The 12,930-nt window shown below is 30.1% G+C and overlaps 1 protein-coding gene across 1 annotated transcript in view; it reads left to right on the top strand.

Moving 5' to 3' along the window:
- Positions 1-12,930, top strand: part of LOC110030104 (signal peptidase complex subunit 3B) — a 34,464-nt gene that overhangs the window by 11,870 nt on the left and 9,664 nt on the right. The window contains exon 3 of the mRNA XM_020732674.1: positions 1,139-1,201. Within this exon, the coding sequence (XP_020588333.1) occupies positions 1,139-1,201 (63 nt within the window). The remainder of the gene's footprint in view (positions 1-1,138; positions 1,202-12,930) is intronic.

The following is a 12,930-nucleotide window of genomic DNA, read 5'->3' as shown; positions in this document are numbered from 1 at the left end:
AGTATCGCAAAGAATCCTGTTCATCATGACCGAACGAAACACATTGAGATTGATCGGAACTTCATTTCAGAGAAGGTGGACAATGGAATCATTGAATTGGTCTATACTCCTTCTAGAGACCAAACCGCAGACATTCTCACCAAGGCTCTCCCTAAGTCCAGTTTTGATGAGCTAACCAACAAGTTGGGCATATACAATCTGTACAAACCACCTTGAGGGGGAGTGTGGAATTACGCTCATTATTATTTACTTTAATTCTATTTAGTACTTGCTATATTTAGTCATAATATAAAAAGAGTAATTCTTAATTATAGGTATTTATGTTTATTCCATAATTATAGGAATTACTTAATTGTAGGAAGATTTCTTTCCTCGTTTTATCTCTTGTACACGCCTATTTATAGGTGAATTATCTATGTATTCATTGAGAAGAAAGTTATTCAAAATTCACATGGTACAAAGGTAAGGTTGTGCGCACCAAGCTATCCTTTGATCATACATTTTGCATCAATCTTGTTTACTGGGAACACCCTTTATTTTCCTCCTCAAAATGCTTAATCTTTAGTGAATTTTACATATATACCACATATTTCTTATCTATTTACATTCCTAACACCTAAAGTTCGATATTTAATTTATAGCACTTTGATGACTATGCATGAGAAGACGTGTTTCACTTTTATAAAGTTAGGAATGGTGGTATTTTTGATTTGATGATTAAAATTTGAGTGGCAAGCATGTAAATTTAAAATTTTAGGTGTTAGATATGTAAATATTTAAGAATTGTGTGGTATGCATTTACACGCCCCTAATTTTTTGCTATTTTCTTGTGCACGAACTCACTCTTTCAAAACATCATATCATAGGATGAAAAGAGTATCTTTGTAATTTTTTTGATGGTAAAGTCATGATTTATGTTTTTTAAAGTGAGTGGTGAATATTAAATTGCAACTTTAAAGCCAAATTTATGACACATTTCCATGCTTTAACACTTTGTTTTCTTTAGTTTGGCATCGTTACAGATTTTTTTTTAGGCCTGCCTTAGATGTTTTCTTGAAATGGTGGAACAAATTCTATCCTCTTTATTAAAAAAATATACATATTTTTCTGATTAATTCTTTCCTGGTTATTTACACAGGTTAGCTTGACGTTGAACATATCAGCAGATCTGCAATCTTTGTTCACTTGGAACACCAAACAGGTTTATAAACATTTAGTTTTTATAAAATTATTCTGGAAGCCATGTTTTTGTTTATTGAGATTTAGCTAGTCGTGAAATAGTCTTGTCTTTGCTCAAATGTGTATTATTTTTCGAGGCCGCAGTGGCATGGATGAACAATTTTCGTCGGTTATGAAATTGTGGTACCAACTTGCCATCATTTACCAAATTCATTGCCAGCCCTATTTACTAAAATATTCTTTGTGAAATTGCAAACAATGATCTGAACTTAGTAATTTTCTTTACGCCATTGCTGTGTTTATCATAGTTGAATCTTGAGATTAAATGTTCAACCATGCTGTTGGTTGGCAATGATTATTTAGATTGAAGTGATATTGGAACCGGCTCTAACAAAAGTTTGTTGTGGCTAACTTAACGTAAATATAGGATTAAGCATAGAATAATTCGTAGGATATTTACCACTAGTTTTCTACTAATACTAGGTTAAAAATTAATCATGGCTTATGGTACAATTTTCAACCGAATGAAATAGTTTTGTAGAAAATGGAAAAGTTTTTAATATTTGGTTTACATTTTAGGCGAACATTAGTGCCATAATGATCACCAGCTATATGTTTTGTTGATCTCATTTCATTGAATGATGCTTCGGCTGTATGGCTGATGTTTGGTGGAGATAGAAATCTTCAGTCTGGCGCTAAGGTTACTTTGGTTTTGATTTGCCTTAGCTGTTGTAGTGCTTTGATTTGTTGCGGGAAGTTAGAAACAAGTTCAGTATTTTGTTATTGATTTTGTAGCTGGTTTGAAAAGTAAGTTTTTTAATTTCTTGAAATAGGTGCGACATTTTAAAATAAATTTTATTGATTGAGTTCTCTTAAGCTTTATTTTTTTCTCTCCATTTTGAAATCATTTGATTTCCTTTTTCTCTTGAATTCAATCTTGAGATGTGAAGGATTGTAAAAGAGAACAGTTTGTGAGAAAGAAATGAAGTGATAAGTTGGTTCTTCTGAGTGTAAACTTTTGTGAATTTCTATATTATCAGGTGCAGGAGGCTATAAAAAATTTCTTTGTGTTGGTGTGGGAAAGGGAAGCATTCTAATTCCTTCTTCATGCACGAGAGAGAGGACTGTCATAGAATATGAGAGAGAGGGAATCAAAGAGGAGTGCTTTAATATCAATTCAAAGATAGAACAAACAATCTGCTTCATACCTCCAATCATGGAAGCTTGATTTACTATTTAAAATTCTATTTAGATTATGGTAAGTCTTATATCCTAATTTTTATTCCTATCTAATTTAAATAAAAATAATTAATTTAATGATAAGGTAAATTTTTATTTAGATTTTGATTTTTTGTAGTTTGATTCTTTATGAAATTGATTTTTGTCATGAATCTGGGCTTGGCTTCATGTGCTATTTACTCCATGGGGCCAAAAGAATTCATCTTCACTATATACTTTTCCAACAGACATGGTCTGATGTTCATCACCTTTACATGTGTAGTCTAAGAATATTCAGGAAGAGATTGATTCTTTGAATGAACAATGTACTAATAATTGTAAGCAAACTTTACCGTCCAAACATATATATATTGACATAAAGTTCGCGTATATTCTCAATGAAAGATGCGCTAGTTTGAGAATATTGTGGATAGGCATGCTTTCTAAGGTGCTAATATCATAACTTCTAAAAAAACTTTTTTAATTTTAAGACAATTTATTGTAAGCAAACTTTGCAATCTGAAGCTTTAAATCTCATTTGCCCAATAAGACATTACAATAGATTAGTTGAATACTTATTGATCACCTCTATTTTTCTCGCAATCGTTGAATGAAATGTAGTTGATAATTTTAAAAGAAGAATGCCAAACCATTTAAATTTAACAAAAGTGGCCAACAAGTGGTACATTATGATTGGATGCCATTAAATTTGGTAATACACTGAATCTAATAATTTCTTGAAGATAAACATTCTGCCGTGACAAGCAATTTTAGAGGAATGTATAAAGTATGTCAGCTTTAAATTTTATTCATGACCCAAAAAAAAGAATCATGCCTTTAGAAGTTTTAGTTAAACTTATGATGAAATCCATCCTTAAGTAAGCCAATAAATGATTTCGTATATATAAGGAAGTATAAATTCTAGATGGTTGTAGTGGCTCAACCTAATTTACAATTACAATAATGTGAAATATTTTGATATTTAATACGATTTATGGAAGGCCATTTGAAAATTTGATGACATTTATATGATAGTCTTAATAGCTGTGCAACTGGGGGGTTGATTTTATCTGGCATAGATATGATAAAATCCAAATTTACAATGTATAATTTGAAATTTTACATTTAAATTTTCTTACAAAGTGTCGATTAAATTCACAATTTTTAACTTAAATTTTTTTAATACATTTTTGCTTAGCAAGTTGAAATTTTATATTTACATGAAGTTTGCATATATACTCAACAAAAGAGGCACCAGTTTGACAGTATGGTGAGATATGCATGCTTTATAGGGAATGTTATAAACAACTCCAAAAAGAACTTAGTTGTGAAACACATAATACTATTGTAATTAAACTAGATTCTGAAGGTTTAAATCTCATTTGCCTAAAAAAGCATCAATAAACATTGTAATAGATTACTTGAATGCTTATTGTTCTCCTCTACTTGTGCAACGAACTTCGGATGGAATGTGGTTGACAATTTTAAAGAAGAGCGCCGAACCATTAAAGTTCTTTAAAATTGGCCAATAAACAGTTTATTTTGCTTAGATGTCATTAAGTTAGGTAATACATTCGATCTAATAATTTTTTGAAAATTAACATTGCTATTGTTTGGCATAAGCAACTTCGGAGCTAAGTATGAAGTGATCATCTTTAAAATTTATTCACCATATCAAATATAGAATCATGCCTTTGATTAACCTGTGATGAAATCCATGCTTAAGTTAGCCCATATATGATTTGGGATAGATAAAGAAGTGAAGTTTATAAGTTTGCAGTAACACAGCCTAATTTACAATGATAACCCTATAAAATTATGCTACTTATATAATGATTTATGGAGGCTATTTGGAATGTAATGAACTTATATGATAAACTTATCTAGTGGTGGTACTAGAGTGGCTTTTGCCTCCCATATATTTATGAAAATCCTATCTAACAATGTATAATTTTAACCTGTACTCTTAAATTCTATCTCAAAGTGTTCATTAAATTCTTACATTTGTTTATAAAGTCATCCATAAATTTATATTTTTACATTGCTTAGCAAATTATATTTGCATGAAGTTTCTGCATATACTCAACAAAAGATTCTCCAGTTGAGAGTTTAGTAAGATATGCATGCTTTATAGGGTAAGACGCACAAAACTATTGTAAGCAACTCTGCACTATTTAGCTTTAAATCTCATTAGTCTAAAAATAACCCATAAGACATTGCAATATTACTTAAATACTAATTGATCACCTGTATTTGTCCCACAAACTTTGGATGGAATGTACTTTCTGATTTCAGAAAGAGTACAAAATCATTAAAGTATGACACAATAGTCAATAAACTATACATTATAATTAGATGCCATTAAATTAGGTAATACATGCAATCAAAAAATTTTGTTGAAAAATAACATTGCTATTGTGAGGCATAAACAATTTTGGAGCAAATTAGAAAGTGTATCATCTTTAAACACCTTAGAAAATATATAATCATGACTTCTATAAGTTGTAGGTAAACCTGTGATGAATTCCTTGCTTAAGTTATCCCATAAATGATTTGGGATATGTAAGGTAACGTCTAGAAGGTTCTAGTAGCCCGACCTAATTTACAATTACAACACTCAAAATAATGTGATTTATATCATGATTTATGGAAGACAATTGGAAATGTGATGAAACTTATGTGATAGCCTTATTTAGTGGTGGAATCATGCGGTGGCTCTGTGCCTCTCATAGAACAATGTACAATCTGAATATTTACTTTTAACTTCTCTTACAATCATTTATAATGTAGAAGCTAGGTAAATCTTTTTGTCCCATCTCACTTGAAATCCTACTTTCGCCACTAGTCTTATCCCACTGAAGTTGTTGAGATACTCCACTAATATGGAATCCCTTTATGAAAAAGTCACATATTGAAATGCAAGGGTTACCTAACAAATAGTCATTAAATATATAATTATTATTCACTTGAAAATCATTCTTTTGTGTAGCTATAGGATCCTAGCAGAATGACGTGTGGAATATAATTCAAAGCATGAATGGTACTATTTTTTTTGATCTATTAGATTTTGGTAACTTAACAAAGCCATCAATTGACTGAGAATGTACATGCTTTAAGGCACTAACAATCTTGTTATTAACGCCTATCAGGTGTCTAATCCTTAAATTGTACTCTTCAAGCTATGTAACCCATACAGCATGCCTAAAATTTCTTCTCTTTTATTTTGAATTGTAGAGGCGTCAAAGGCTTATAATGAAAGCAAAGTACTAACTTTTATGGTAATGGATAGTTTCTCCAGTGTCCGTGTCCCGATCAAAATATAAATTCATGATTATATGTTATATAATTATGTTTTGTAGATATAAATTTCACGCTAAAGTATACGCTTTTGAATATACTCCATAATCTACGAGGCATGTGCTTGGGTTTAGAGTTGGCTGCTCTAATATGTTGAATTTTTCTCTCCCTTTGTGCGGCTTAAGTATGAATCCGGCTTTCAGTTAAGAAAAAAATATAATTGATCTTATTTCTATCATATCATTAATAAAATATTTGGTATATATTTCTTTCCTTTAAAAAAATTCTACCGGGTTGAACACGTTGGCTTAGGACAGCACTAATGCCAACACAAGAGGCATCATATGATGCCTGTAAATTTTGATAAATCATATAGTTTAAGAAATGCGGTTCTCTTGAAAGGCATTTTGTGAAGGTGCTTGATGAAAATTCATGTATTTTGGTTTATCAATAAATGAAGCCATAATCTAGATGACCCCTTATGTATAAAGTGGCTATATAATGGAAGTTTTACATTATTTGTTATTTTAGGTTGGGGTTAATCTTAATATTAACAAGATCTATAGAAATATTATTCACTGAGATTAGAAATTATAAGAAAGTGTTCTTAGATCGCATAAATGATCACTTGTTTAAATTGATAATGAATATTCAGGATTATGTTGTCAAAACTAAGCAAAAGTGAATCAAGTTTTCTGGCTCATTGATGCTAAAGATAATTGTATCGTCGAAGTACACTTAATAATTTGCTAATGTATGAACTAAGATTTTGTTCATTACCATCATAAAGTTATGGTTCTATGTCTTGTTTAATAGATCAATAGATATGAAAAGCCATCAAACAAGTTTATCAAGGGCCCGGCCCGCAATGTAATTTTCCACTTTTTCCAGAGTTTTAAGTCTAATTTGGTAATAACCAATTTTAATACAAATCTTGGAAAAATTTTTAGATCTAATAACTAAATACAATTTCAATAGGGAATAAGAAATTTGTTATGAATAAGGATCATATTGATAGCACACATATTCCATGACTTGTACTTCTTAAGAGTAAAAATGCTTGAAATTGCATCAGGATTAAGGTCTTTGATAAAACCTATCTATAGTAATCCATCCATCTGATTTTTCAAATTCAAAGCATTATTTCGTTCACATGTGATGGTCTGGTAGATTTGGGAATGGGTTTTATTGATTCTAAATCTATGGCATGTTTGATGTCAAATAATGGTGGCAACTCATCGGGTAGCTCTTCAGTTATTTATTAATAGTTTCCTCTACTAAGTAAGATGCAACATGTGAAATAATATATTCATGAATGATAAGCACTTCTATTAAGAAAGTATCGTAACAATGAGGTCAGACTCATTTCCAACTAGAAATAATTTTCATGGTAACAGGTTGCCTCGACAGTCCAGCTGAAGTAGTCCTAGATCTGGGAGGTATTCTTAGAAGGAATTTATTCATGTTTGCCCTTGTTTTCATTCAATTTTTAATTTCCATCTCTCTAAACATCTACTGTAATAGGATGGTGAGATTACTTTAATCTTTGTTTGAAATCTTAAGCTGTTTATAAATTACTTTACACCTTCCAATCTTCTTTGTTGATTCAAGATCTTTAATTTCTTTAATTTGTTTAAATACTCGATTACACTAAGTAAACCTTTGATCTAAATGATGAATTTATATAGGCATTTGTTGCTTGTGAAACTAGGAAATACCTTTTTGTTATAGCTAATTTGCTATTCCTGAACAGTTGGTTGTCCAACGATCATTTCTTCTTTATTTTCTCCAAGAATGTTCTGTAGATCTAGTTCTTCAACATTGAAAAGTTTTTTTTTCTTATTTTTTATGTTAACATGTGTCTTTAGGAGCAGTAGTGACAATCTTAAGAAAATAATGCTCGATTAGTTGGCTGTTAAGAGTATGTAATTATGATAGTAGTAGAACTTGGAGGTGTTTATAAAAAGATTCTTTTCAGGTTTGTCTTTCTTTTCAAGTAATTTTAATTTTCTATATCTTTCTAAAATGCATGTTTTATTGGTGAGATTACTTCAATCTTAGTTTCAAATCCCAAGCCATTTATTAATTAAATGTTCACCACCTATTTTACTTTCAAAGCTTTAGATCCTTAATTAAATTATTTAAATTTGTTTAAATATTCAGTTATACTAATATAATCTTTATCTAAATTGTAGATCTAAGATAATCAATTGCTGCTTGTAAACTTGAGCATTCTCTTTTTTCTAAGCCTACTTGCCTATTCTGAATTTTTTTGTTATGTTTTCTAAAGGCCAAATATCCCTTATTATTCTTTCTTCGAAAATATTTTGTAGATCTAGTTATTTTAACGTTAATAAAAGTTCCCTTTTTTATTTTTGAGGTAAGCAGTTATGTTCTTAGGAGTAGTATTAATAGTCTTAGAGAATGATTGTGCTTGTCTAATAGGCTGCAAAAACTATGCAATTAATGTTTTCTAAAGGCCAAATATCCCTTATTATTGTTTCTTCGAAAATATTTTGTAGATCTAGTTATTTTAATGTTAACAAAAGTTCCCTTTTTTATTTTTGAGGTAAGCAGTTATGTTCTTAGGAGTAGTATTAATAGTCTTAGAGAATGATTGTGCTTGTCTAATAGGCTGCAAAAACTATGCAATTAATGAAGTGCTAGATTTAGGAGGTGGTCCTAGAAGAGATCTATCCATGTTTACCTTTCTTTTTAATTAAATTTGAATTTATATTGTTCTTGAAAGTCATCTTCGATCATATAGGGTAGGTAAGATTATTTCATTCTTAATTTTAAATCTTAAGCATTTTTAATTTAAAATATCACCTCCTAATCTACTTTCATGACTTGATATCTTGAAATAAGTTTTTCAAAATAATTTTAATATTTAATCACAAATCCCTTATCTAACTTGTGGATGTGGGCAGATAATTGTTGCTTGTGAAATAAGGAGTTCTTTCTTTTAGCCAGCTTGCTAGTCCTTAATTGTTGGTTGTTCATGGACAAATTCTTCTTTGTTATTGTTTCTTAAAATATATTTTATAGGTCTACTTAATTTAACATTGAAAAAAGTTTTTTTCATTAGTTTCAAGTATATATCCATTAATATTTGATCATATTTGTCATCGATAGATGAACACTTATGATCAATTTATAGGGGGCATCTTGATCATCAAACCTTTTGCTAATGATGAACATAGTCATGGTGTGCAGTATGTTTTCTTGGTGGCCTATGAGAAGGATGATAATATTGTCTTGAAAGGTTTTAGGATAGTGCTTTGCGGATCTTTGTTTATGGTTTCGAAGTTGTTCTATTCTAGATGCACGATAAAGAGACTATTACTAATCATAGAATCCAATAATATTTTAATGTACTAGATCTAAACCAAAGAAGAATAACTTTCACTTTTTGGCAAAATGTATAGACTAGCTAGCAGTAGTATTAGGAAGTTGGCATTCTAAATAGGTTATTTTTTAGTTCTTGTTTAAAATGCTTATTGCCATCAAATTTTCTTGTCATTATGAGGCCTTGAACACTTTTTTGCTGAATTGATGTTTTTCTAATACTTTATCATTTGTTAATAAAATAAGGATTTCAGGGTCCTTATATCCAGAGATAACATGTTGCTATGTTGCTGTAATAGTTTCAGTTTGGGCATTTACTTGGTTTGCTAAATCATTTAACCCTTCTTCCATTTTCTCATAATCTATCATGCATTTGACTAAAAACTATATAAAGAAATTGTTTAATGTGGATAGTTATGCCAATTATAAGAAAAATTGAGACTATAATGTTGTGATGCTAATATGCGAGCTACGTTTGCAAATTGTTTGTGAAATTTGAGAATACACATTAGCATTTTTTTAAAGAAAATTGTAATTTTTTAATGAAGTTAATGTTATTTCTTGCTTGAATTTTTCTTGAAAATTGTTGGCAATTTCAATTTTATTAGGAGTTAATTTGCATACTAGGTTTATGTATAATGGCTGTCTGATTTCTATGCAATTTTAGTTACTATGAAATTATTTTGAGTTCAACAATGGTTAAACCTTACCAAAAAACTAGATTGTAACTCAACAAACATATGGTATGTCAAATTTGAGGCCTGTACCGTGCATATATTTCTTTCATTTTTAGTGGATAATAAAGATGCTGTGTAGATAGTGATGGAAGGGAGATGGAATTGGTTAGGGTGTATATTTGGGGAATTTTCTTTGATAATGATGATTGGATCCTTGTTAATAAGTTCTTCCTTTGCTTTGAATTTGCTTGATTTTTCCTTTTTCTTGAATTTAATTTTGGGTCTAGGGTTGGGAAGACGTTTTCTAACAAGTAGAAGGGCGGGGAGGTAGTGGCAGATGGGAGATAAAACTTGTTAAGGCTTTTCTCTAGATCATTACCTTTGATACTAATGATGAGATCCTTGTGTAAAAGTTTCTTCCTTCTCTCACTTTGAAATTACTTGATTTCTCCTTTTGCTTGAATTTAATTTTGAGAGGGATTTGAAATCTGAAGAGGTGGTGAAAGCGGAACGAAAATAATTGGGCTAGTTTCTTGCATAAATTTGGAGTAGATTATTTAATATTCTTGATTAAATATGAGAAAGGGGCTTATAACCTCTAATTTCTTAGGAGAAATGTTAGCCTCCGAATATGATTTTCTATAAGGAGGGTGAGAGGGTGGTTGTAGATGCTACATTAATAGGAAAACATAGTTGATTATTAAGATCATTTAAAACTTAATTTAGAAATAATACTAAATAGGTCCTTTTTACAAGCATTTGTAGAGGAATACTTTACAATTTAAAATTTTATAAAATAAAAATAAGTCAAATCCGATAACTAGTTCAAATTTAAATAAAATAAAAAGAAGACATGCCAAAAGGATAGTTTTGTTTAGCTTAAATAAAATATAAGGTTAATAATAAAATAAATTAAATATAGTTTTGTGGATTAGTTTCATATGATATAGTTGGGAAGCCCTGCGAACCCTCAATCAACTTCATGTGCCTAACCACTTGAATTATTCAGACATAGGCGGGTTTGAACCCACGACCTCAGGGGACTTAGAACTGACTTTGCAAATGCCAACCAAATAGTCGAGACACGCGACATTCACAAACACGAACACACACACACACACATAGTAAGTAGATGTCAACTCGACTTCTTTGTTTAGTGGCTTTTTATGTTGCATGGATACATACACGACATTAAAGCGAGACACATCTCTTATTAAAAATATAGGATATGGACACACGCCAGGCACACATTATAATACAAAATATTTAAAAATATCTAAAAATTAAATAAAAAATATTAGTATTACAAATGAGAATATAAAAAAATAAATAAAATTAACTTTCAAAAACCAAGATATTCATTGATAATTGTTTAGCTTATGACATACAAAAAGTAAATATATATTCTCTTGTATAATATCAATATTTAAGTTCTCTTAATCTACTATTCACTAAAGAAATAAAAGGATCAATAACTTTTTGGGCACCAAATTCTTATTTTCTTACAAATCTAACACCTAAATCTTGATTTTACATTTATGGCACCCAAAATTTTCATACCTCATCTAATATATCACTATTTTCAATTTTAAAATGTTGAATACACCTTTTCATATGTATGTAAGGTGGCATTTATGTAAAAATTGAAATTTATGTGTTACATATGAAATTATATAAAAATTTAGTGATATATATGTAAATCTTCTTAAATTTTACATTAGTCTTAAAAATATTTTAGAAAATTTTTATTCATTAATTTAGGACACGTGTGTCACATTCTTTTTTAAAATATTATTTAAATTAGACACCTCTATGCTGTGTTTTGCACGTATTGGAGCCATATCCAACAGGTGTCAAAGCCGCTTCCAACATGTCGGAGACATGTCCATGCCTGATATGTGTTCGAAAATGCGCGGCTCATTAATTAGATGTGTTCGTGCATCATAGATGACTTCCTATTATCTTTGATGCTTGCGAAACTGAGGTATGCTACCTTTCTTTCTAATCCGATTTATTAGGTGTTGAAGGTTTTGTAAGTTAAGGAAGTCATAGTTTGCGATATTTCTAACTTGTTTAGCTGTATATACAATATTTATAAATTATATATCATTTCTTCATACGACTTGAAACTCTCGCACATGCATCTCTTGCTGTCTTTTTGAACCCTTCCTCAAGGATTACTACTCTAAAACTTGAAACTTTTGTGCTTACATTTAGAATTAACTTATATTTAGAGTGCATTTTTATTTATCCAACTCTTGATACTATTTCCACTTCGCATTGTGCTAAATTATCAACATGGCCTTCAATATTTGAGTTTAACACTTATCACTCTAATCAAGTTAAGGCGTCACCCTTTGCTTATTTCATGAAGGCAAGCTGCTCCGGTAGGCATTATTTTGATAAATATTCTTCTAGGAAGTGTATGAAATGCTATGTTCTCCCTCATCCCTTTCAGACTCCTAGAAGGGCACCCAACTTGCCTTGATTGATTTTTAAGTATCTGTCCTAACAGCTTGGATGTTAATTGAGAGGTTGAACTCAGACATTATTTTTGTTGATACTTTTATATTTTCTTAAAATATTTTGGTTTAATGGAAATAGTTTAACCATAGAACTAACCTATAAATTTATGAGCTCATCGACTCACTGAATTTTATCGATTAGAAACTTTTCCTCATTGGTTTGGTTGTTTCTTCTATCCTTCTTGTTTGCCATTATGATCATTATTGTCATAGAATTATCATATAAACCATTCGGGGCTGGGTTTAGGATTCCACTTTTCTTTTTATTTTAGTGAGTGCTACATTTTTTATTAACCACTAAATGATGTCTTAGTTTATCAACTCTTCTGATTCCTTTATGTAAACTAGCCGAACACGAGCGAGTTTGGGCTTAGCTAGTGTTTTGCTCGTTCATATTTCGAGCTAAAAAAATGTGTTTGTGTTCGGCTCGTTATCTTAGCAAGCCGAACACGAGCTGTTCACGAACAGTCGTTTTGACAACCCTAATCATGTAGTCATAAGATGTTAAAGGGTTGGGACAAGATTTAAAAATTATTGTTTATATTAAAACATCATTTGAATCTAATTTAATATTTTTTATTCTATGTTCTTAGTTAATAATTTTAATTGATTATAAATCTTTGTGGCCTTGTAGTCAATTAATTTTTTTTAAATACTACTCATCAATACATATATATATATATATA

The sequence above is a fragment of the Phalaenopsis equestris genome, unplaced genomic scaffold (assembly GCF_001263595.1).
Source record: "Phalaenopsis equestris unplaced genomic scaffold, ASM126359v1 Scaffold000656, whole genome shotgun sequence".
Lineage (NCBI taxonomy): Eukaryota > Viridiplantae > Streptophyta > Magnoliopsida > Asparagales > Orchidaceae > Phalaenopsis > Phalaenopsis equestris.
This window is presented reverse-complemented; position numbering and strand designations above follow the sequence as displayed.